A 27064-nucleotide genomic window follows, 5' to 3' on the forward strand; every position below is an offset into this window, starting at 1 on the left:
TAGTAAAAGGTAAGAATCTTGCCCCTCTAATGTTATAGAATTGCTATGAATGTGTTAAGGATTGGAAGTAGACGAGAATCCCGTAATTTTAACGTAAATAGAAAGTCGTGGGTGTGTGTTTGTAGTGGGTTTGGCCGAGAGCCATAGAAGGAAAAATTGGTGTGAATTGATCTTGGTTAAGTTGGTCTAATGTGTTGTTGTGATCCTTATATCATAAATGATCGATTGTTGAATTAAATTGGCGGTGGAAAATGATTTTGAATATTATCGGAAAGTGTATACCTTCGGTATCTTTATGTATATCAATGTATATCTTGGGTGTTATAGACTTTAGATATGAATCTATATCGATGTTGATGAATTCGGAATGAAACGACGGGAGTTAGAATGTTCGTAGTGCATTTTAGATGTTTTGAAGAATTTGGGAAAATAATGGATTTTTATGCAATTTCGTGTATGGCATGGTTTGTAATTAGAATGGGATTATATAAGTTTGAATGTGGGAATGCATACAATTATGTAGATATAGAATTGGAATTTTGAAAGTTTGAATGGAAGTTGCCAACTTTAGAAATCATGTAGAACTTTAAAGCTAGAATGGTTTGATTGTTGTTTGGTTTGGTTGTTGATGTGTGGGCTGTTGTGATTGGTTAATTTGAGCCGAGTTACGCCTCGGGGATGTTAGATTTATAGGGGAAATGCTGCCGAAATTTCGGTAGGCAAATATGGAGTTAAAGGCATTTTTGAGCCTAAGGATCTCATTTGGTAACTTTGACCATTTGCAGATTTTTGACGAAACGGGACGGGACTTTTGGAAGAGCTTACGACGTCTGTGAGGTATGTAAAGCTTCCCAATTCTTTATTTGGCATATCTTAGTGTGTTAGTTGAATATGAGACCTTCCGGAGCACTTCTGCTCCTCGAAACCCGATCCACAGGAAAGTTACTATTCATTCAATTCGATTGAAGCCTAAAGGCTCCCTTTTGGCTAGAATGCCATTATTCGTCCGAAACCTATCGAAATGTGGTCGGTAACCTAGAAATGATTATGTATGACCCTTGGCATATAACTGCTCGTAAAAATATGTTCGCCACCTCACTTCGACTCGAGGTGGGTCCGCTACCCCAAAATGCCCGATTTGCCCTTCGGGCCACCTTTGAGGATAAAGTCGAAAGTACCACTTCCGATCTTTGGAACCTCCTCCTACGGGGTATGTTTGGACTATTCGATGCGCTAATTTATGTTCCGAACTATATGGACCATTTTGGAAACGTTTTGCAAAATGTAACTTTATGTCGGCTAAGTATTCGACTATTTTGTATTTTAATATGACTTATGAGTTTACTTTGTTTTGAAACACTATTTTGAAATACGATTTGCATTTGTTTGCTCACGACTCCGCTCGTGCCTTATTATGACTTCGTTCACCGGTTCCCGGGCCGGTTTTGATTCGTGCGTTTTATGATAATTCGGCCGTATGCTGTGTTACGGTTCCCGAGGCTTCGCCATAGGGCCCGGTTCCGTTTGGAGTTATGCTGTGATATGGCTCGGGATGCGATACGCTCACCGATGATTATGATTATGTTCGGGGATGTACGGAGATTTGAAACCTTCTGGTGTTATGCTGTGTGTGGCGCCAGCGTCGGAGTGGCGACCACGTTCTTAAGCGTTTGCATGATTTTGTTGCATAAAATATATGTATATGATTTCGATACAGATTTTGACATACCAGTTTGTACCCCACATTGACATTTGATTTGCCTTCGGTTTTGATCCATAATTCTGTACTCCGTGCTTTACATACTCAGTACATATTTCGTACTGACCCCCTCTCTCCGGGGGCTGCGTTTTATGCCCGCAGGTGCAGACATCGGTGATCCTCCGCAGTAGGCTTCACTTCTTGCTTTCCGGAGTACTCTTACTTGGTCCGGAGCCCACTTTTGGTACAGACTCCTCTACTCTGTATATATTTTGTATATTTGACAGTTTGGGTACGGCGGGGCCCTGTCTCGCCATATGTTATGTTTTGAATTCGTAGAGGCCTGTAGTCATCTTTGTGGGGCGAGGGTCCTATGTGTTTATTGTCTGATTTTGCTTTCGGGTCTTAAAGCGGTCTGTTTGATATGATGGCCCCAAATGGCCCTTTTGTATATATATTTGTATTTTGACCGGCGATGTCTATTCCGCCGCTTTGTTTGAGTCTGGTTTGATATGACCGCTTAAGACATATTTTCGATATAAATTATGTTTGATATAACTTTTGAAAATTCTGAAATAAGTTTGAGTTCGGAAATGAATATGCGATTTGGTCTGGGTACCCAGGTAGGGTGCCAGTCGCGGCCCACGGGGCTGGGTCGTGACAATGACTTCACATTTAGTATAAAATCGAAAGGTCACAAAGTTTTCAATCATCATCTACAGTCTAAATGTTTAATCAGAAATGGAAAAAAAATCTTAGCGTGAATTTTATTTAATAACTTTCAATTAAGTCTCAACCCATTTAAAAAGTAAACAGATAAACGGGATATAAAAGAAAGTTAAACAACATAACCATATATTAAAAAAAATCACAATTTAAATTACAAGTTCATAATCTCCCACTCGAATTCAAGTTCTTGAACATACACCTCAATAGGTTGACTTAGAAAGAAATCGTGATAAATATTAACTAAAATACCACTCCAAGGCTCTTGGAGGGAATCTACTAAAATTGCTAAAGCTTCCCAATCCGAGATTTCAATAAAATTAGCCAGTTCTTCTCGTTGCAACCGAAAAAGTTCAATATGTTCAGGCATTGAAGTATTAGGAGACATCTTAAAAGCTTTAAACTCTTTAAATTTCTCTCCTTCCCTTCGTATAGCCCTTTGATCCCTTAGTAGATTTTGGGTCGCCCTTGGAACATTATTCCTTATGACTTCACGTCCATGGAAATGTGTCCCACGACGACGTACTCTTCTACATTGTCTCCTTGCTCGATTTCGGAAACTCCCACTTGGAGTACTTCGAGCTTGTCCCTGTCCAGCCATGTCTGAAATGGGAACAATGAAACAATAAGAATGGACATACCATTCAATGTGACAACACATGACACATTACTCGTAGAAGATAAAAATACGTCAAGGATCATTGTTATACCCTATTTTAACCGAAGTCAAAATAGTTTACAACATCCGGGTAATTCCGGAGTTATTTAAAGTTAGGAGTCGCCACCTAATTATTTTCGGTGAATTAGGGCACCTAGAGTTTATTAAAGTTATTTATCTAAAGTTAACTCTATTTTAAAGTCTACGAAACCAAATGATTCTAGGTACGGGTTCAACTAATCTAGAGGGAAGGTATTAGGCATCCTCTAAATTCCATTAACAATGGTTAACCGACCGGACTTACAATTAGTTAGGCTAAATGCAAATATAGTATTATGGAAAAGAAAATAGCTTTGTAAGTATTATAGATAGACATGTAGGAATGCTATTTAAAATAGGACTGGTAGAAAGATACTGATTTTGTATAAAAGAGTTTAGTTATAGGTAGACTGAAGAAAGTGTGCAACGTTTTATAAATATTTGTGAAAAATAAGTTATGCCAACCAACAAAGTGAAGGATCATTAGAAGATTAATATGAGTAAGATTTTAAGGCTTTAGTATTAAATATGATGAAATCATCAGAAGTCTGAAAGGATTTTGATGCCTAAAAATGATACAAGTCTTCATTATTTTAGAGTGTTTCGAAATCAGCATGATTTATTTGAAAGGTACGGTTATTGTTTGGCCTTCGGCGTCCTTTTGGGAAATCATCTCGTGTAGCCCAAAATGTTGTAGATACTAATACTAAATTTATTCTAAGTTTTAAACGATTCTACTTAATCTTCCAAAACACTAGCATTCCTACAAACCCCTCCTAAATCCGTCTAAGTCAAGAAAAAATAAAAATAAGATAAAGTATTAGTCGTATAACACAAATCAAACACACACAATAAGTAAAAAGAGCACATATAACTAAATGGGCTTAACCCATTTAAGCACGGCTACAAATTTTCATTTTTGCCATATGGACTTTGGCCCAAGAATCTTTTATACGCTGCGGGTCGGGCTGACTCGAGAAGAAGATTTCGTTGGGCTATGGCCCAACACCGAATGCGGAAGATGTCGAGTCCCGAATTGGGACTCCATTTTCTCCGATGTGTACATGTAAAAAAAAAAATTAGTGACAAGGAAACTCACTCGAGGATATCATGGTTTAAATGCATACTTAACATTAATTTAACGTGAGCACATAGGTACTGATTTTAGTTAATTTTCGTGACATAACAAAATCCAATCCGGGTTATAAATGCAAAGAAAAGAAAAACCAAGCTCAAACATCAAAGGGGCAGCAGGCCTGGTAACGTGTCCAAGCAACAAAAGGAATAAATAAAGTGGGCCTAAAATATGAAGTCAATGAATAAATATATCCTAACTGTAAGCCAAGGAACATGCCCAACAAGTAAGCAGATGAAAGACAAATCGAATAGGCACAAAGTCTCACTATTCAAGCACATAAGGTAAGGACACAAATTCAACTAGGATGATATACAAAGTATACCCCTTTATGTACACCCGATCATATACAAGAGGTGTATACCTCGTATATCTCAAGTACGTTGAACTCGAACATCAACATAGAGCAGAGTAAAATTAGGTGGGTTCAGTGCAAATAGACAAGTGTATCATGGAAAGAAATGATAGAAACTTGAATGCAAGTAAGCATAAATCCCAACTGTGATACCACATGATATTTTAGGAATGAAAACCAGTTAGTTTAAAATAGCCGAAATTCAGAATCTGATAGGTTGCTACCTAATTATAAACTTACTAATCCAAGGAAAATAAGACAAATCTTTTGTGGTGTTCAAATCTAAAGGTAGAGGAGTGCAGGGCAGATATGTAGTGTAGACATGATTTAAGATTTTGACCTCTTTTAGAGTGCAACAGAACCAAAATTAAGCATCAAAGATGTGTACGCAAGATTTCACACAATAAAACGGGGCCAACACATCTTGCCTACAAACTATAGAAGAGAACCTATGTTGTCATGATTAAAATGAAATAAAAAGGATCAAGCTTGATTATTATCAAACATGGTATTCTGAATTACATATAGGCACATGTTGACATACAAAAATAAAGACACACAAGGGTACGAGCAACTGTTTTCTACACATGAAGACATGTATTTACTTAGGATGAATTACAAACCAAACTCAGAAATGTAAATCAGCCAAGACCAGCACATATGACCAACACTTAAATATTTTAGACCTTTACTAATGCATTACGACTCACAGTATAATAAATTAAACATGAAGACAAAGAGCAAGTTTACTGGGAGGATGGAGATTTGTGTGCTTAATAGGACACCTCTTCAAATCGATTTCTGTGCTAGACTTAGGTGACGACAAGTTGAGACTAAATTCTACCCAAGTTTTAATTATCAATTGCAGCCCATACTAGGTCATTTTTTAACAGATAAACAACACTAAAATCGTAAGCGATTCATACTTCACAATTTTACAGACCAAAACAAAGTAAAGCTACGACACTTATAAAATCAACTAAGCCCTGCTGAACTCTAAATAAAAACAGAAACGCAGAGTTAAGAAAACTAATTGGAAATTTTAACAGCAACAGAACATATATAGTTTAAGGCCCAAACATGATTTCAACACAACATTATCAGGCTAAAGAAACTAAACAGCAGACGATATCACCTTTTTGTGGTACAGTGAAGTGGGGACGTCAAGTCTCGAATCTACACTCGAACGCGACGAACTCGAACTCGAAAAAAGTCTTTCGAATCAAAAATTTCAATAGAACCGAATACTCTTTTTTAAAAGGAAGTTTGGTTTGATTTTCAAATAATCTCCAAACACCAGTCGAAAAAAAATCCCGAACAGAACCGAATTTGGATAAACCCAAGATTAGAGCAGCAGTCGAAAATATCGAAATGTTGAATGTGGTAAAGTTAGTTGTCCCAAAAACATTTTGTGAGGGGTGTATTTATATGAAATGAATACTAGGGTTTCAGACATTTAAAATTCAAATTCAAAGGAAAAGGAATCCCAAAAGAGGTCACGGGTCGAGATGTTTTTTTTATTTTCTCTGTATAAAATCAGATTTCAACAACAGCTTGGCCTCTTGTGTTGACCGCAGCTACTAGCACGAAAAAGGGGTGGCAAATATCTGCCATGGCTAAGGGGAGCTGTATTTTTGCTAAAAATAGAGGAAGACGACGAGAAAAAGAGCAGAGGGAAAAAGAAAGAAGAGAGAAGGGGTCAGGAGTTGTGCGTATTGCACGAAAGTAGGGTGGCAGGATCTGCCATTGTTGAAAGGAGCTGAACTTTTTGCTCAAAATGAAAGAGATGAGAGAGAGCAGGAGGGAGGGAGCAGATGCGGCGGCTGTCTTCTTTTTGGTGATGAAGGAATTTAGGGATTATAGTGGGCCGGTCGGGTCGAGTTGAAATGGGTATGGGCCGGTCCGTTAAAAACATGGGCTGGTCACGGCTGATTTGTTTTGGACTTGGAAATGGGCTGCTCATTTGGGCTGGGTATTTTAGTTGAAAATCCTCTTCCATATTAATTATTCTTTGGGCTTCTAATTTAATAATTAGTACAATATATACTATGATAATTAATGATTAATATGTAGAAAATAAAGGACTTCATAAAGTATAATTAATTTAACGAAAATAAAGTGATGACGAACCTTTTTGAAATTTGTGATGAAGTAATACTAGTAATGTTTACAGTAGAATAATGAAAATGAAAGTAACGATGTTAATAGTAGTAAAGAATAAAATAATAGTAAAAACAAAGTATTTAGCTCGTTAATAAATTTAAAAGCCCGCAAAAAATAAAAAATAGGAATAAAGGAGGGACGAAATTGGGTGTCAACAATCATATACCAATACAATGGCATGGCTATTAGGAGGTTAAAAAAAAATATTATTATTTTATTTTACTTTACATAAATTCAACACTACATAACTCACTCGTTTTAAATCCGTTTTTAATGGGTAATATATCAACGGAAAGCTTGTAACGAGTAGATTCTGAAAATATATACCACACATTGTAGTTCTTAACAAGCAATTTCCAGAAATTAAATTACAGTCACAATTTTGGTTTATCTTCAAAAAATCATAACTCACTCGTTTTAAATCCGTTTTTAATGAGTAATATGTCAACGGAAAGCTCGTAACGAGTAGATTATGAAAATATATATCACACATTGTAATTCATAACAAGTAATTTCCAGAAATTAAATTTCAGAAATAGTTTTTCATAAAACCTATCATAATTTTCAGCATAACTTCAAAAAATCATATCTTACTCGTTTCAAATCCGTTTTTAATGAGTAATAAATCAACGAAAAATTTGTAACGAGTAGATTCTAATAATTCCAATTCACACAAAAAAGAAGGCACTGCTGACATTGCATGAAACAATAATTATAAAATTTTGGCTCTTTTAAAAAAAAATTATGCGTTTTATTTTTGTGCAAGTTCATGGGCCAAATCAAAATCATTCAAGTGCCTTAAAAGAAATATAAGGGTTTCTGTGATATCTCATCCATTTGACAGGTCAACAACCACATGAGTAAGTGATTCACACAATCACAAATAGATATCACTGCCATTAGAAATAAAACGAAAAAAAAACACCGTAAATGACATAAGATTCCACTATCATGTTTGGCAAGGGATGCTTTATTAATTCCTTATAAAACTTGATAAGCCATGTAACTGAACTATATGTCGTAAAAGAAATTTATCTGAACCGGTCTCCTTTTATAAACCAAAAAAAATTGTGGTTCATAAATTTCGTTCGGCGTTCCATTATTTTCTTTTGACAGTGAATTAACAATTACCCCAACAATACAGATTAGGATTCAACTATGTATTCGCATAAAGAGAATACAACAGCGGCTCTGATACCAATGTTAGAAATTAATGACGGGGCAAGAACAATGGATTGTGTACCTCTTTGTTGCAGCGAAAATCGTTGTAATTACCACCAAAGAATTTCCACAAGTCCAACCTCGATTCTCCAAGAAACGAAGTTAGTATTCCACGAAGTAAATGTCTTTTCTATATGTGTATTTTTAGGGAGATTGAGAGAAGAAGAATTTTTTTGCATATCTACACATATGCGTTGTTCTGCTCTTTTGTAGAAGAGAGGCAGAGGTTATTGAGAAGAAACCGTTCCATATTATCCACGTAATACAGTTTCTCCTAAGTGGGTTATCTGATTTAAAATATAACTTCTCACATAATAACCTCTTTTTATCTTTTATCTCTACTAACCGGGTCGGGTCAGCCCACATGGAGCGACCCGGGCCCAATATCCAACACTTATGGAATCATTTCGGATGTATACCGTGGAAATTATTCACGAATGGACGTATTTGATGCCAATTCTAGAGAGATCTTTTCCATATTCTCAATAACTAGTATGGTATGCTCGTGCTGCGCACGGGGTCCAACATGATAAAAATTTCAATTAGACAATTTGGTTCTAGTATTTTCAGCAAGCTGACGACTCTTGAAGTAATAATAATATGCTTAAGCATCATAACTGAATGTCACGAATGTATAATAACAGAAACAAAATGATGCAACTCAACAAAAGCAACATATACAATTATTCTAGTTTTTATTATACGTAAGATTGAGAGCTATTAAACTAAGTAGATTCTTAAAAGGTTGATGCAACCCATCTTCAAGTATTTCATACCATAATTCAGTTTTGACTGTCAAATCAATATGGCACTGGAAATCATTTAGAATAAAAAGAGTTGGAAAATGCATAGACGATAAATGAAAATGCAAAGTAGTGTAGGATGTGATAATCTAAGCCTTGCTTCTTCTACTACTCTTATTAGCTCGTGCTTTTTCACATGTGAAGATATTCTAACATAAATCGTATGATCGTAACGTAAATATGTAATATAATGGAGAACCTTAATTAGTATGTTGTCTTCTCATACTGTTAGAATTAAATTATCAAATAACACATATTTTTTCTATCTTTCTAAGTTCCTCATCATCAAATACTTCAGTTGGTTGGCTACCTGAATTTTACCTTGTTGGTGAGAATTCGAATCCCCACATTGTAATCCCCTCCCCCATTTCCCTCTCCCCTACCCTATGTAATAAAAAAAAATTCTTTAAAAAAAATATTCAAACTCTTTGACAAAACATATGCACATGCATATTGCAATCCCCTCATATTTATTCTTGCTATTTATATACATCATCACCATCATCGATATTCTTTCACTTGCTTAATAAATACATACATGTGAATTTATGTTTCACGCTTATATATAAAGTACATGAATATGTAGTCATATTGTTTTCATCTATTTCATGCACAAAATTTCTATTTCAGAATTAATGCAATATGTTGTAAAATAGAAAGAAATATTTTTTTTCTCTCTTTTATTTTTTTTTCTCTCTTTTTACATTAATCGCCCCGATTCAAAAAGAGTGTACACTTAGTCATATGCACACCTTTGAGAAAATACTAATTCCTAGACAAAATAGGTAATCTGACTAAATTATTCTTAATTAAATAGGTATTGAAATTTGGTCACTTAACACTTAATAAGGGGAAATTTGAAAAAATAAGATTAATTCTTTATTGATTTGGTAAGTGGACACTCTTTTTTAACCAAAAAATAAAGGCTAAGTGGACACCCTTTTTGAATCGGAGTGAATATTAATTTTCTTGTAAGATACTTTCAAATAGTTTATTCTTTCTAGGGAAAAGGTTACAAAACACACTCCAACTTTGGTCGAAATTGCTATAACACATTTCAACTTTGCGGGGGTCCTATGACCCCCCCCCCCCCCCCGGACTATTTTTTTGTGTATTATTAAGGGTATTATCGGGTGATATGGACAAAAAAGTTAACACATAAAGAAGGATTATTTGGAATTCAACATGGCAAATAGAGACGGGAATGTTCAGTTTTAAGTCCGCCCTTGCGCGCTCAACCAACATGTGCTTACTTGCTTGTCCACGTCACCCAATAATACCCTTAATAATACACAAAAAATAGTCCAGGGGGGTCATAGGACCCCCACAAAGTTGAAGTGTGTTATAGCAATTTCGGCCAAAGTTAGAGTGTGTTTTGAACCCTTTTTCTTTCTTTCTAGTATGGACTTTAAAGTTCATTTTATCATCATTAACTTATTATATTCTAAAGAATACATTTTAAAAAGGATTAATTATAGAATTTGCACTTGATGTGGTAAGTATCACTGTTGAGTCTTTGATTATGTAAGAATGAAATAATAAATTAAAGTTATTGCGATCAAATTTTAATCTGCAAAAGTCTTTCCACCTAACTAAATATTTTAATCTATTTCCCCTGTTTTATTCTAAATTTGAATCAACTTTATTTTCACGAGTAATTATCATTAAACAAATATTTTATTTTTAATTAAATTATTCTCTTCTTTAAATACTTGTAATATAAAAGTAATTGACATATACAATTACATATAAAATTTAATGATAAGAGTATAAGCATACTATTTCCTAAAAATGTATCACATAATTAGATTCTTTTTAAAAAAAATTAAAAAAAAGATTTAAAAATCCTAAACGAAGAGAAGGTCCCAAAATAAGGAGAAAATGGAAGAAAGTATGTATCACCTTTAGCAAGGAAAGTTGGTCCCACACTAAGAGGGATAAAACAAGAATTAAAAGAAATGTAAAGCAAAGAGTACAATATTGTTAAGCATGAAGAAATGCTTAAGTAATTCCACTTTTGCCCTTGTTCGTCCATGACAAACTCCACAAACTCCCATTTCTATATAAAACTAGATGGCCTATGCTGCGCACGGGCCCAACACTTCAGATTATAGTGTATCTATGTATATGTAGTTGTGTTTAGATAGTGATAATATATATATATATATACACTATGTTCAAAATATGATTAATATAACATTGTAGTTTGTGCTCCGTATCTAAAACTTTATTATATTCGTGTTTGCTACAAAAATTTATTAATACTTTTTAAAAGAGATTGTTTAAAAGAAAACTATTTTCCTCTCTTTGAGATAAAATAATAGCAATATTTAAGCATCAGTTGATACTTTCAATTTTAATTCGATTAATTTAAAGGTGTAAAGTACTTATTATTTTTTATCAACTTTTGATTTGGATAATTCTAATTCAAATTATTAAATTAATTTTACATGTTTAAAATGAAACAAAGTAGAAATTGATTTTCATTTGCTTCCACTAATAGGTTAATATGCATGTGACAATGAATCCACTATTATTGACTTGATGGGGATACTTTGGGAATTACATGAATATTGTTTGATTTTTTAATATATGGGGTGCACGATTTTTTTTTTTTTGACGTTTCCCTTTTTTTTTAATATGGGGTCCACTTTTTTTTTCATGAGTTCGGAGAGAGTGGGGTCCACTTTTTTTTTCAATGAGTTTGGAGAGGGTGGGGTCCACCCTTTTTTTTTTTTTAAAGAGTGACTGACGACGAAACATGGGTAAACTGATGCTTCTATATAGTAGAAAAATAGAAATATAATAAAGTATTTCTATCTACTTTTTAGAAGAGTTGGTAATATAAAGTATAAAACGTCATTTTTTGCCCTTAAATAAAAAAGTGGGTGGGACCTCAAAGGTTTTTTTTTGCCCTTAAATAAAAAAGTAGGATGATATAGTAGTAATAGTATAGTAAAGTAATACATATAAATTTTTTATCAAATTTTGATTTGGATAATTCTAATTCAAATTATTATATTAATTTTACATGTTTAAAATGAAACAAAGTAGAAATTTAATTTTCTATTTAAATGAAGAACTTCTATTTTTTAATTTTTAGTAAATATTTTTTGTTTAACTCATTTTACTTGTCATGTTATTTTTTACATGGTTTTTTAAGGAAATGTCAATTAGAATTAGAATTTCACTAATTTACCTTATTAATTATTTGATATCCATTTAATATTATTTTTTGTTTTATGACATTAATCTCTTTTCACATTTATTAGAGTAAGGAAAAAATGAAAAAGTAATTAAATTCTATCTTATTTTAATATATAAGTATTTTAAGTATGTTGCTGTACAATAATTTCATTTGCTCCCACTAATGAGTTGATACGCATGTGGCAATGAATCCATCATTATTGATTTAATTGTTTGATTTTCTAAGCACTTTTTTTTAACATCGTTTATTTTTTTAATATGGGATTCACTTTTTTTTTTTTTTAATATTGCTTGATTTTGTTAGTATGGGGTCCACTGTTTTTTCCCCGTGAGTTTGGATGTGGTGGGTTCCACTTTTTTTTTCTTCTTTTTGTTTTTTTTTAATACTGGTTGGTGTTTAATATGGGGCCATGAAGAACTTCTATTGTTTAATTTTTAGTCAATATTTTTTGTTTAACTCATTTTACTTGTCATGTTATTTTTTACACGATTTTTTAAAGAGACGTCAATTAGAATTATAATTTCACTAATTTACCTTATTAATTATTTGATCTCCATTTAATATTATTTTTTCTTTTATGACATTAATCTCTTTTCACATTTATTAGAGTAAGGGAAAAATGAAAAAATAATTAAAATCTATTTTATTTTAATATATAAGTATTTTAAGTATGTTGTTATACAATAATTTCATTTGCTCCCACTAATTGGTTGATACGCATGTGGTAATGAATCATCATTATTGATTTAATTGTTTGATTTTCTAAGCACTTTTTTTTTTTAACATCGTTTGTTTTTTTAATATGAGATTCATTTTTTTTTAATATTGCTTGATTTTTGTTAATATGGGGTTCACTTTTTTTTTTTTTTTTTTTTTTAATACTTGTTGGTGTTTAATATGGGATTCACAATTTTTTTTAATATTAGCACTCCATTTACTATTTCTTGAATAACGTGAAAAGTTCAAAGTAGATAAGTAAAAGTGAACGGAGGGAGTAGTAATTTATTTTTGCACGTATAATTTAATGTATTTATCAGCAACATGACCTTTCTTCTTTACATGTGTCAGATGTTGCATGGAAGAATGGACCTAGCTATGGGTCCTTCCATTGAGAAACAAAGTACATCAAGGACATTTGTTTCATAATTAAATGAGCTAATTTTTTTGGTCAAACCAGTAGAAGGTACTCTTTTTTAAAAAAAATTGGAAAACGGACGACGAAACTCTATAGAAACATGAGTTTCTATAGAGTAGTAATAAAAAAATAAAAAAAGATGAGAAGAAAACAAAATATGAGGGGCCCCATTTGTTCCCAAGCTCTGGTTACGAACTACTACTAGTACCATGTATACAAGACCATAAAGGGAACTCAAGTTCAATGACGAACAGTCAAAGTCGCTCCAATTATGTACTACTCTATATACTATATATACATACTAGTCACTCTATACATGTGTTGCGCATTGCCATGTCAATGACTGCAAAATTCGTGTAAAAAATTGATGTATCTTTATTACTAGCTAGTAGTATACATATTCTAAGTACATTTGTTTGAGTTGTATTCAATATTGAATGCAGGACTCAATATAAAACTGATCAACAATGATATTTCAGTTTACTTTTAAGAATTGTCGCTAAAACAATGTTTCAAAATCGGAAAAAGATATATTAAATAAATCCTGGCCTAATGAAAATAAATGACCAAAGCGATTGAAGCATTTGGGCTATAAAAATCGGAAAAAGATGGAGTATAAGCTAAATGAATCCTGGCCTTATGAAAAGAAATGACCAAAGAGATTGAAGCATTTGAGCTAAATAAATGGTCGCCTATGCAAAAAATTTCTAATCAATAGCAGAACTAAGATTTTCACTGAGTTCAAAATATGTAGAAGTGAACACACAAAGAAGTCAAAAGGGGTTTAACATCTAATAAATATACATAAAAAAATAATTTTAACCGTGTATAAAAATTGTAATTTTTCGTATAAGATGAACCCCTTGACTATACCTGGCTCCGCAACTTCAACGAAAATAAATTTTTGTAATTTTGTGGACGAATGGTCTTTAAGTTGTGTTCTTTTCTTATAATGGAAAAGGAATATTTGATCCATTTTTCCTGAAAATGAATTATATAAAGATGTTTTGAACAGTAATTAACCATGAAACTTTTATGCACAGAAGTTTACAGTTACTGTAACTCAATGGCATGCGGGGTTTCTAATTTCTTTGTTCTATCCCCTCCACAAGGAGAAAATTAATAAAGAAACTTTTGCCAAACAATCTGAGAAAGTCAACAAGGCATATGGTTCACTTTTTCCTGTTCTGAAATATTAAAACTAAAAATGTCAGATTACATGGTTCTTGAAACTAAATTGAATCAGTCTCTGAAACATTACAAGAAATAAAAACACAAATAAGGCAATTCCAGTCATTCGTCATATCTTTAGAAGAAACATTAACCTAAACCAGATTGATAAAAAGAACTCAAAATGAAATAAATTAAGGTAACACTATGGAACATCTTTACACTGTGACTAAACATGATGGTCACCTTCAATTTCTGCTCTCACCTCTCTACTCTTCCTTTCTTAAGAGGAAAAAGAGGTGGTAGTGCACTGTTTTTTCCTTGTGTGCAAAATGGCACATTAATCAAAGGTCTTACTCTTATAGTTGCTGATCTAGATCTCTCCAATCTTTTCTTAATCTTCTTCACATTCTTCTCCTTATCTTTGCTTTCATCTGTTGGAGAAATATCGGAATTCGAGCTCGAAGAAGATGATGATGATGATGAAGAAGAAGAAGAAGAAGGTGATAAAGTGGAAGGCCTTTGTTTTTGTTTTTTCAATCTCAATAACTCTTTCCATAAAACATTGCATGTTGGTGGCCTAGGAGATGGATCATCATCAATAAACCAATTTACTGGCCTACTTTCTAGATTACCATTCCCTTGTTTTCCATTCCCTTGTTCCTCAACATGTTCTGTTTTGAGACTAATTTTGTTGAGTTTTTCAGCATTGTGGATTTGCCAATAGGGAAGTAACTTACCTTCAAAAATTAGCTCATCTGCCGTTGTCATATTGTTTCCACTTGTAAATGTGCTTGATAAGAACTCAAACTCTGCTGCATTAAGCTCTTTTTCGCGCTTTTTCTCTACTTGGGAATTTGGACTAATGGTTATGAAGTCTTTCTCATCAAGAAAGTCTGCAGAGAAGGAAATTCGAGGACACGAATTAGGCTCAACAGATCTAGATGCAGTTTCTAAGGACACCATTTTAGTTGTTATGAGTAAAAGAGAGAGAAAATGGAGTTGGCTAGAGCTAAGAACAAGAATAGTTCTGTTTTATAAGGGGAGGAAACTGAGAAGTGGTGCAGGGGCGGAGCTAAAAGGTAACATATGAGTTTGTGAGTTTGGTCGAACTCAATAACTTTAGTCCAGAGTTTGTATTTATGTTACAAAAACATTAAATATGTACATAAGTAGAATTTAGAATTCAGTTACTAACGGTTCGTGTTACTATAGTACTAAATTTCATAAAATTTAAATTCTTGCTCCGCCTCTAAAGTGGTGTAGTGTGTGATTGAACTTTTGACCTCTTTTTTAAGGGTTCTAAGGTAGTACATATGCTAGTAATTGGTAAATATTTGGACGGTGAGAATATATATTTAAACTACTGTAAGTGGTCTGGCGAAGCAGAAACAAATGAGCTATTGCTGTCTTTTAAAAATATGGGAAGTGCACATGCATGGACAACACTTGGATGCGAAAAGAGAGCTCTTCCAACAGTAACATGGAATCTTATCATTGTCGTTAAAGGATTCAAAATTATAATAAGCATACAAGACAATAAGGTGATTCCAGCCTCTGCTCCAAGTTAATTGTACATTGTGTTCAGCAGGCTTTGGCAGTTCTTTAAGAAATTTTTTCCTTATAACCTTTTCTTTTATTTGTTTGGGGTGGGGGCACTTTATCTTATTAAATATTTCTCATCTCTTGAATCTAGGCTGTCTAGCTAGCTCACCATTAGAAAATATAATGGCGTGGGTTAACAGTCCATGAAATAAATGAAAATCATGAGAGATCAAGATTCAAATTAATTCGATGGAGACAAAATAATGTAGTGACAAGCACAAAATGGTATCAATTAGAAAAAAAAAATATATGCTTAACTGAGGATGATAAAATTATCCGATATTTGTGTCGAAATATGAATTCCCCAAAAAATAATTGAAATCTAAGTAATAATTGGGTCAGACACCGCACCATTAGTATTAGTTATCGAAAAAGTAGAGTAGTTAGTAGTGTCAATTAGGGAGAAAAATATACTTATGTTTTAGTAGTTTGACCCTACATAACCCTGCAGAATTCATAATGGCATAGGAGAAGTCCCAGGCATGTGGTCACATGAGGCTAATTTCCATTCCATGTGATCATGCACATCCCAACAAAATCAAACAGAACATGCAGATCTTGGCTCTTCCCAAACTTCCTTTTAAAAGGGCTTCGTTTTTATAAGCTGGTTTCGGTGTAATTTTCCTCACCTGGGAAGGGAAAATTACTTTGTATAATAGATGGGTGAAGTATTCCTTTTTAGCATGTTTCAAAAAGCTTGTACCCTTAATGAAATCACAAATGTCTAAGGTTATTTTAGATACAAGTTTCAAAAGTCTTTATATTTCCTTGAAATTTATGCTTAATCAAACAGTGTCACATAAATTAATATATATTCTCACATTATTACTTATTTATCTGAATATAATCAGTCGCTTTATATAAACATTAACGGTGAGTAAATATTTTCTGAGGTAATTGTCCCTTAGCAGTGTTCACAATGTGGTAGATATCATGCCCTGATCCTGGAAAAGCTGGCATTAAGATTTGTATTTTGGAGTACTCGTATCTAACCAAGACAGCTAATGAGCATAGGGTGATAATCCTACACATTACTAGTATTTTTATTTGTAAAGGTGTTGTGACAAATTTTATTTCTATTTTTTATTATTACAGAGTATCCTCCACATAATGGCTCTACTTAATATTTTATGAAGGTTAACAACGGTCCTATAATTGATGATGCAGAATATGACCTAGGGACACGGAAAGAGTATGATGAGTAATTATTTTAACTGCTAGTACAGTCAAAATAATGGATGTTATATGGAACTTTCGTTACATGGAGTATTTTGTACCCTAGATGGAATCAACGCGTCTTATTTAATTGTTTCCGCGTAAAATATATCTCAAAGAAAATATCTTCCCCAACAGCTATTTATTCGAATGCGAAGGTATGTACCTAGCTTGTGAAAATGGTGAGAAGTGAAGGGTGAAGCATGTAAATAATGTTTGGTAACTGTAATAAGTAGTAATTAACCTTGAAAATAATGTTTGCATATTTAGGGAAAAGTAGTTTCAAAAGCATTGTGTATGAAGTAAGATGTAATATGTAAGATGTTTTCTTTGATGAAATTACATTTTTGTGTTCGATTGTTTTCAATTGCTGAAATATTTTCACTAACAAACAACAACAACAACAAAAAAAAAAAAAAAAAAGCACAATGCACATGCACTAAGCTCTGATTATGCACGGCATTCGAGAAAATGCCGGACCGTAAGGACCTATTTTCACTAGATAAACATTTTGTAAAAACCCGAACGTAATTTTGACAATATAGTGTCATAATTAAAACTAATAGACAGTATAAGCGCTACGTAAGGGTGGCAAACGGGCGGGTCGAGTCGGATATGGGTTAGTTAAAAATGGATTAAACCAAAACAAATCAATTACCCGATCACCCCATATTTTACATGGATAAAAAGAGGGTAACCCGACGGATAATATGGATAATCATATTATCCATAGTTTCAAGAATAGTCAGGTGAGAACACAAGCTAAAATCCAAAGTAAGCTTATACTCTCAGCAAAAATTTTAAAAATTAAATAATTAAATAATCAAATAATTTTCAAAAATATAAATTAAAAAAATAAAAATGTAAATATTTAAAAAAAATAACAAATTAAAACAAAAAATACCAAAAAAATTAATAATAATAAAGACTCTCAGAAATCAAAAACTCATAAAAAATAACAAGATGAATACCTATGGGTTATCCATATTCTATGATGGGTAATATGGGTTGATTCATATTTGACTCACGTATCGAATATCCATCTCATTTAAAATGAGTCGAGTCGGGCTGATAACCGTAAATTTTAACCATTTTGCCACCCCTAGCTTGATGGTATTGTATGTTTCTCTCCTTATTTTTCAACATTCGCCAGCACAGCAGTGGCAACTGTTGATGTTATAGCATCCACTACAAATTTGGTAAAAGTTCAAGCATTGGTGCATTAGATATAACTTCGAGTAAGATTATTTGAATGACGAATCGTTACAATGTGTAAATGACTAATCGTTGTCACCACTCTCAAAAATATTGTCCTTTGTCACTGTTTGCCAATGTGGCCTTAGGCTTTAATTTACACCAGACCACCATACATTATCATGGTTAAGTAATTCACTTTAATGAAGTCAAACTATATGTAATTATGATTAAATAAAAGAAGTCTATATTCAAACACAATACATGTATGTATTGATTTGGAGTAAATATCGATACGAGTAAAGATTTAATTGTGGCGTTTGCCTGAACTTCCAAATTGTACCTTTTATTGGGTCTTTGTTTGTTAGCGTGAATAGTTGTTTGTTCATCTTATGGAATTCTTAACGGTAATCAAGTATCCAGCCCAACTTCTAATGCGCAATAAAGTTCAAAACACTTTTGAGTATACGTGATTCAAAGATTAATTAGACACATTCAGATTTCTTTTTCAGTCGTTGGATCTAGGTAATTCAGAGATTAATTAGAACTTGTCACTTGTCGGATATTAACAATTAGCACAACTCTGTAACATGAAGATTAAAAGGGGGTGCACCCCTACGACAACCATTTTCATATGCTAATCTTTTTTCTATTCAAATTGTAAGTGTTCATAGATCATGATTTAGACATAATGTTATGACTAATCTATTAAAATTTCTAAGATGTTTCATAAACCGATGACCCGATTAATTATGTGATTAATATAATTGATATTAAAAAGTAACTAATCACTTTTGTAAGTACAAATGATGGTAAACAGCTCTCTTCCCAACGGGAGAAATGAATTTTTGGCCCTTTACAAACTTTTTTTAGTTTTATGATCTTTTTACAAGAGATTTTCATTTTTTACATATAAGAGATTTGAAACAAACACATACGAAATCTGAAAAATACATTTTATTCTACTCAAATTACAAGAGGCCGAGAGATCTTATTTCTCCCTTCCCAACATCATAATTAGATAAGCCTATCTTATCCATTATTAACCGACTTATAGAAGGAGAAATTAAGGAGATCCTAGAAATTATTAAAAGCAAAAAGAGGGAAACTGAAATTTTTTTGAGTTCACATTTTAGCTTAAAAAGCACCTTTTAACTACTCCCTCCGTCCACTTTTACTTATCACCTACTGACTTTACACGCCTATAAAGGAGCCAAAAATAGAATGAAAAGTTTATTGTATTACCCTTAATTATTACTAATTCCAACGTCTTGGAAAAAGGAATTGGAAAATTTGACTTATTAATACTAAGGGTAAAATAGGAAAAAAGTGATAAATTATGTCATGGTTTTCTAAAGTGGACAAGTAAAATTGGATAACTATTTGTAGTATAGTAGACAAGTAAAAGTGGACAGATGGAGTATATTAAAGAGTTTACTAATACAGTAGTACTTCCTCTGTCCATTTTACTTATCCAGTATACTAAAAAATAAAGGGAAAAAGGTCAATATACCCCTCTACATTTTTTTTTATTAGTTAACTTTACCATCCGTTAATGATAGTGAATAAATATATCCTTGCCGTCAATAAAGTTTACACGTGTGCCCCTATTTGGATGGAAAGCCCCAAATCAACATAAAAAAATTAAAAAATCAACATCCAAGTATTTAAAAAATTAACAACTTTCATCCTTCTGGTAGAAATTGTCAAAAAAACTAACGGATCCCACCAAAACATGTGCAGGTATACGTGACTCGTAGCAAAACTCTCTAAATAAGTAAACCTTCAAAAACTATTTTGAAGAATTTCCTTACAGGCCACAAGGAAGATCATCCATTTCCTTGCTCTTTCATTTTCCTTCAAGGAGCTCTTGATAATTTCAAAAAGAAAGCAGAAAAAATATGAAAGAGAAATGTCATACTACGTTCTTCATCTTTAATGCCTTTTAGGGTTTGAATAAGACAAATATAACTATGAAACAATTTTCATGTATTGATTCTGTGTACCATGTATATATACGAGAAGGAGATGCCTTACGAAGGCCAAAGAACCTTCTCAGCTAACAAACTTTCTAAAGTATAAATACAAAAAGGATATTATAAATATACAAAGACTTCTACTAAAATACCTTAACTAAAATCTATCCAGAATGTACACAGCTGCCTTCTTTTGAGATAAGACACAATATCCATTATGCTTGGCCAAGTTGATCCTTCCATTTGAAACCTGTATTGTAAAGAACCACAGCAAAACGTCTATGCACCTGTTTGCAACACATTTTAATATGTGGAAATAAATTACAACCACAAACAAAATATGTTGAAACAGAGATTTTATTGATGAATATTGCGGATACAAGATCTGTTTACTCCCTTGATTTTTCTCTACTAATATTTCTCCGTAATTCGAGGGTCATTAGTAGCTTATTTCTCGAACGTAGGATGATTTGGATTTGGATATGTGGACTTTCTTAGGATGTATTTGATCTCCATGAAAGGATATTGTGGATCTTCTTGAAGTATTTGGTTGTCAAGAAATATCCAGTCACATATTGACCTCTTCTTGAATATCCATGAGTTTATAGGATATCTGAAATGTATTTTTAAGGGAATATGCCTCCTTTATATAGGCGTGGGTTAGGAATTAGGGTAGAGTAGGCTCCAAGAAACCCTAATGGATATTGAGCTTGTTTTGTAGAGGCCCGACCTAAATCGGGTAAAATTTCAGTGTCTACAAATGCCCCCTACTTCGAGGCTTGTCGAGGTGCATGTGGCTTGCGGAAACTCAAAGACGAGGCTTGAAGTATCCACGATGGCAACATTTTTTCATTGCGTTGCTTTTGAGACGCCATTTATGTACACTTCTTTTCCAAAGTGTAGTTTAAATAATCATGAAGGAATTTTATCTGAACCGTTAAGTCAAATGGTCAATGACTCCAATCCAAAGTCAGCCTTGTTTTCCTTCTTTACCTTGTGGTAGTTCCTTTGATGAATATTTGGATATAGCAAAGTTATACACTGAATAACAATATCCAATGTAAATCAGTCCTTCAACTTGGCTTATCAAACGAAATATGGATAATTTAAGACACCAATTGTTTTATGATTATGTTCCCTTCAGGACTCCTTAATCGAACTGATCATCAAAGTGTATTTGATTTCAAATTGAACACTAAGTACGATCCCTTGTAGGAGTGAATAGCAGCCGAGCACGATACACGTTCATCGGATGCAGCATCATAGGTATTTTTTCTTTCAAAATGTTGTTGATCTTCCCTACAACCGTCATGACAATTGGATCCAGATTTTGCGAATATAATTTGTGGGAGAAGAGATGAAGGGAAGACTTGGTCCCATTGGGCGTGTCAATTTGTTTGCAATAAATTTTAATATGCGGAAATAAATTACAACCACAAACAAAATATGTTAAAATAGAGATTTTATTGATGAATATTGCGGGTACAAGATCTATTTACTCCCTTGATTCTTCTCTCCTAATATTTCTCCGTAATTCGAGGGCCGTTAGTAGCTTATTTCTCGAACTTAGAATGATTTGGATTTGGATATGTGGACTTTCTTGGGATGTATTTGATCTCCATAAAAGGATATTGTGGATCTTCTTGAAGTATGTGGTTGTCAAGAAATATCCGGTCACATATTGACCTCTTCTTGAATATTCATGAGTTTGTGGGATATCTGAGATGTATTTTTAAGGGAATATGCCTCTTTTATATAGGCGTGAGCTAGGGATTAGGGAGGAGTAGCCTCTAAGAAACCCTAATGGATATTGGGCTTGTTTTGTAGAGGCCCGACCTAAATCGGATAAAATTTCATTGTCTACAACACCATTTCAATTCTCTTCAATATCTATGCACCATGTCAATTCTCTTCAATAAATTAAGTCACGCTTTCGTCTTCATTCTGAAATTACGCCGATAATAATATTGTCTTGAATTTTTCCGGCAACTGCGTTTAGCATTATGCAGAACCTGTTAATTAGCAAAAATTTTTCCATTTAGTTTTCATGTGATTTGACATCAAAGAATTACCATTTGAAATGTGTTTCTTCTCGGTTGAATCTGCGACTGTAAGAAGTGGTGTTTGCTGGAATCTTCCACTTCTAATAAGACATTAAAATCAGACTTTTGGTCTCCTCGCTATCAGATTGCCTGCGAAAAATTGTCGATCTCACTATAATTTGGCTTTGGAGAAGGTGAAGATGGTGTGAAATTAAGCTCCAGTTTCTTTCCATTCGTAAAGGAGAAGAAGAGTAGATCATATCTCCCCACACCTTCCTAACATTTTTTGTTGCATCAAACAATGGTGTCAGATATTTTTAATTTGTTATAAAATGAAGCTAAAAGAGTAATAATATTAAAGGATGAAAACTATAAACATAGAGTGACAAAGAGGAGAGATTTTATTATTCTTCCACAATGTGTTTCAAGTACATTACATATGAAAACTTATGCCTCTATTTATAGTGCTACATATGCATTCAATATATGAGATAATGGAAGAACCATTAATATGGTGGAAGATAATGGAAGAACCATTAATATGGTGAAAGATAATGGAAGAGGCATTATATTTGTGTAGTGGACATCCATTACATATTTCATAACACTCCCCCTTGGATGTCCATAGATGATGTGTATGGTTAAAACCCTTATTAGGAAACACTACAAGAAAAATGGCTATTAGGGACGAGAAAAATGGTCCCAAAAAGTCATATTCTGGTCCCTAAAAGTCAATGGCGACAAGAAAAAACTGGTCGCCACCCGTCGCTATAGGCTCCGCCGCTAAAGGTCTATAGCGACGAGATTTTAATATCTGGTCCTTAAAGGGATTTTGCGACCAGTAAAATTCTGGCCCCTACTACACTATTTAAGGACCATATTTTTGGCCCCTAAACACATAGATCAATTGATGCTTAAACTATTCAGGGACAAGCTCAACTGGTCTTTAAAGGTCCTTTGCAACAAATGATATGGTCCCCAAAAATTAAAGCAATTGCTGGTCCTAAAATGTGGCAGCTTAATAATGCATGCTCTTTTATTGTCATGTTCATTTAAGATATTATACAATTTGTAATACAGATAATTAAATGCATATAAACAAAATTATCACTAATATTAATTAGAAACACAAATTAACATCTCACTAATACCATTGTTTACAAAAAATATATAAGTCACAATACTATTTGCACAACTCATTAGCCGACAAAGGCTAACGTCTGTAGTAATAATGTTTTGTCTAACAGTCATAGCAAAACGATAACAAATTTGCCAACTTGTTCGAAATCTTTAGAATTGCATCTTGACTTGTAAACTAAACTCCAAATCTTGTAACATGTATAAAATAAAATTTGTTCAGAAAAAAGAAATATGTGCACAACCAAATCACACAAAATTTCAGTTCATAAAAAATATGAGTGCATTCTAGATTCAGTTCCTAATTACTCTACCATCTATTTGGACAAAAATATGCTGGTACTGTGCTAGTAATGCTTACTTCTGCACGTAATTGTAAAAACCTCCTAATAAGTAGAAGATTAGTTTAGAAATAAGCTTCATTGATTCAAGAAGCAGCTTCCATCCTCGTGATATTTTAGCATCCATGTTGAAATAAGTAATACTAGATAATGTGCAGAGGTAACGTGAATTTATGAAGAAACCAGCAGACTCAAAAGTACTTGTTTCAAAATGAAGGAATTATCTCTTCAAGAAAATGGAGCATAATGAAGGAACTATATCTTAAGGATTTGCATGTCCTTGAGAACTGTAAGTGCATAAAAATAGCAAGTTAATCACCATCATTATAATATAAAATTTCAAAACTTACCAAGGCTTGGAAAACAAGAGAACTGGTGTAGGGGTTCCTATACTTTGTAAAGGTTCATATTTCAAAGTACTACCAGCGAATGTTGAATTATGTCAAAATTATAGCAAAATCGCATTAAGGCTGACCCTTTCCTGACAATTACCAAAGCTAATCACGAATCAATCAGAAACTTTGACGTTTCAAGAAATTCAAGAATAACAAAGTACCGTGGAGAAATTTACAAGCACTTCTCTTTTAGAGACTAAAAAGGGTAGGATGCAGTGACATCAATAATGTACCATCACAGTATCAGTTTCTTACTTGCTCACGCATATTGTCTTCAGATAATAGACAACCATTCTACATTGTGCATGTTCAAGAAGAATCAATCACCCATCATACGTAGATAGTGGCCTTAAGAGGCTTGGTTTTCAGTTATGCCTTGTTTTATTGTAAAACTCTCACTATTTTTGCCGATTCTTTTTTGTTTTTAAAGAGCCTCTCTCAATGAGTCTATGTTCATAATATAACAAGTCTAATGAAATGCACATTCAACAAGTTCTTTAATTCCATACAACACAATTTTTCACTTCAAAAGAATCACAAAAGTGATGTCCCAAACATTCTAGAGAGCATTCAGAAGACAAAATAGGAAGATAAATTGATCTAAAGAAACAGAATCCTGGGAGTGGCAACAGTAAACAGAAGAAATTACAGTAGCACCAAGAAGATGTAGAAGAATCTTTTTTTTTATCTCTCTGCAACCATAGTTTTTTTCTTCTTTGGGCCTTTTAACAAATACAGTGTTGTCTAATGTATCACATGACACTGATAAGCTTTTACTAATACTCAAGATTTGAGAAGTAGCAGCAACTTGGTTTTGTGTACTCTCTTCAAAAAGAGTAAAGGGCTATTATCATAAAGAAGACAAAAAAAAAAAAAAAATCCCTAACCAGTTTATACTATAGTATCAATTCCAACACACAACATGAAAACATATGCTAACAAAGCATATACAAATCGGATACGCTAGACCTAGCGTTAAGGTAAGAGTATGATATCTACTGAGGAAAGATGTAACATTTTATCGATTAACCTATGAATTCACTAATAACTTTCCCCTAAAAACACATCTCTTGACAAATAGATTGCAATTACAACTTCTAGAGCTGGTTATTCTTGAGCAATCACCTTATATATAAATGCTAAACTTTCTTGGGTATACCTGATTCTTTTAATTATAAACTAAGATGGAGCTGATTCAAACAGATGAACCTCAGTTTGTAACAAAACCAAGATGTCATAAAAAGGTGAGTGCGCACATTCTAAACCATGAATACATGTGGAAAAAAATTCCTCAAAAGGGAGAATCTATACACAACTACAAAGAAGAAGAAGAACGACAATGGGAAGTTTTAAGTTCAATCTACTCTAGCTGTCAAACCACAAATTAAAGGAAAGACAACATAATTTTTACCGACGAATATGTTAAAATGAAGATGCCAATCCAAATACGATGTTAGACAAAGGTAGCTTCATATATTTCAATTTATCCCCGGCCATACATATATTCAAAACTCCATGACCCTTCACTGCCTTCAGGCACATTAACTTAAAAACACAATGGCATTACATAAATCCACTAGAATTACAATTTATTTAGGCTCTTCATTTTCTCTTGTAGTCACTTTCAAATCACATAATGAAATTGTTAGTTGTATTTTGGTGAATATCTCTAAGTTATGCTACTTCTCATCACCATGTACCAGTAATATAGTAATCAAATTATTAACTTTTGAAAGAATATATAATGCAAATAAAAAGTGCCAACCTCATATGAGTTTAGATTCAATGGACTTGCCGTTTCTGAAGAAATAAACTCTCTTGGACAATTCATCTAAATTATGGCTAGATGCTTCTGCTTCTGCTTCTGCATGCCGAGAGAAAGAAAAGGAAATTACATAATTTACTTATCTAACACAAAAATTGTTCAAGCTATAAGGAGAAATTATAGAGCAAGAAGTTATGCTAACTGAAAAAAGGAAAAATAAATGTCAGATACAAAAATCTCATTATCATCAACCTAATCAAGTTGTGGAGGTAATTTTATAACAATCAACCAGTGGCAATTCTCAGCAGCAATAACCAGTGGCAATTCTCTGCAGCAATATATGAAGCAGTATCTCCCTCCTTATTTTGATGACATAACAAATTTTGTATGCCTGTGTTATCAAATTTCTAAACCTTTTTAGAAAACCACCCCATTGTGAGATATCGACTGTTATGATCCCTGGTGTGATTCATTTAAGTAGTTGACATCAAATACTTAACCTTCATCCAATGTTTTCTGACATCTAATACGTAGATATTCAAGAACCTTTTATGAAATAGGGAACCAAAATAACAGATTTCGTTCTATTACACTACTTCTCTATTATACTTTAATGCTACTTTGTTTATCATTAAGTCACTATGAAATATGTGCATGAGGTGGTTCTAAACTACCTGGGAACACCTAACAATTTATGATATTTTAGCTTTTGGTCTTTGCACAAAATTTTCAATTTTTTTTTATAAAGTATCTGCACTGCTGCAAATCTTGAAGAAATAGAAATTTTTAATTTCCTTGATTCTGAACTTCTACATACAAATTACCCATCCTTGTCCTCTCCCACAACCGATATTATTATGCAAATTATTCCTATAGATCATAGTCTTTTCAAGAGAAAAATAAGAATAGCTTTATGGCCAATGGTATCTATTAAGTCTATCAATAGAGGTGATCTACAAGCTTATTCGACAAAACTTTCTCTAATCTAGCAGTTTGGCAAATATACCAGTAGTACGTAATCCTCGACTTGTTTCTATAGAAAATTTACCTTTGTAGAGCCCTATGAATACTCTCTTTTAGAA

General features: G+C 33.0%; 1 protein-coding gene and 1 long non-coding RNA gene across 2 annotated transcripts; both read right to left on the reverse strand.

Annotated features, from left to right (window-relative positions):
- Positions 1–2537: 2537 nt before the first annotated feature.
- LOC132642114 (uncharacterized) lies at positions 2538–6432 on the reverse strand. The gene is made up of 2 exons (XR_009583053.1): positions 5748–6432; positions 2538–3028 (listed from the first exon to the last, which is right to left on the reverse strand). It is a non-coding gene; the product is annotated as an uncharacterized LOC132642114 (long non-coding RNA).
- An 8141-nt stretch (positions 6433–14573) lies between these two features.
- Positions 14574–15278, reverse strand: LOC132615890 (uncharacterized). Its single transcript, XM_060330487.1, has one exon. The coding sequence runs from the start codon at positions 15276–15278 to the stop codon at positions 14574–14576; it is 705 nt and encodes a 234-aa protein (XP_060186470.1).
- Positions 15279–27064: the final 11786 nt, after the last annotated feature.

This window comes from Lycium barbarum, chromosome 1, assembly GCF_019175385.1.
Source record: "Lycium barbarum isolate Lr01 chromosome 1, ASM1917538v2, whole genome shotgun sequence".
Taxonomy (NCBI): Eukaryota; Viridiplantae; Streptophyta; class Magnoliopsida; order Solanales; family Solanaceae; genus Lycium; species Lycium barbarum.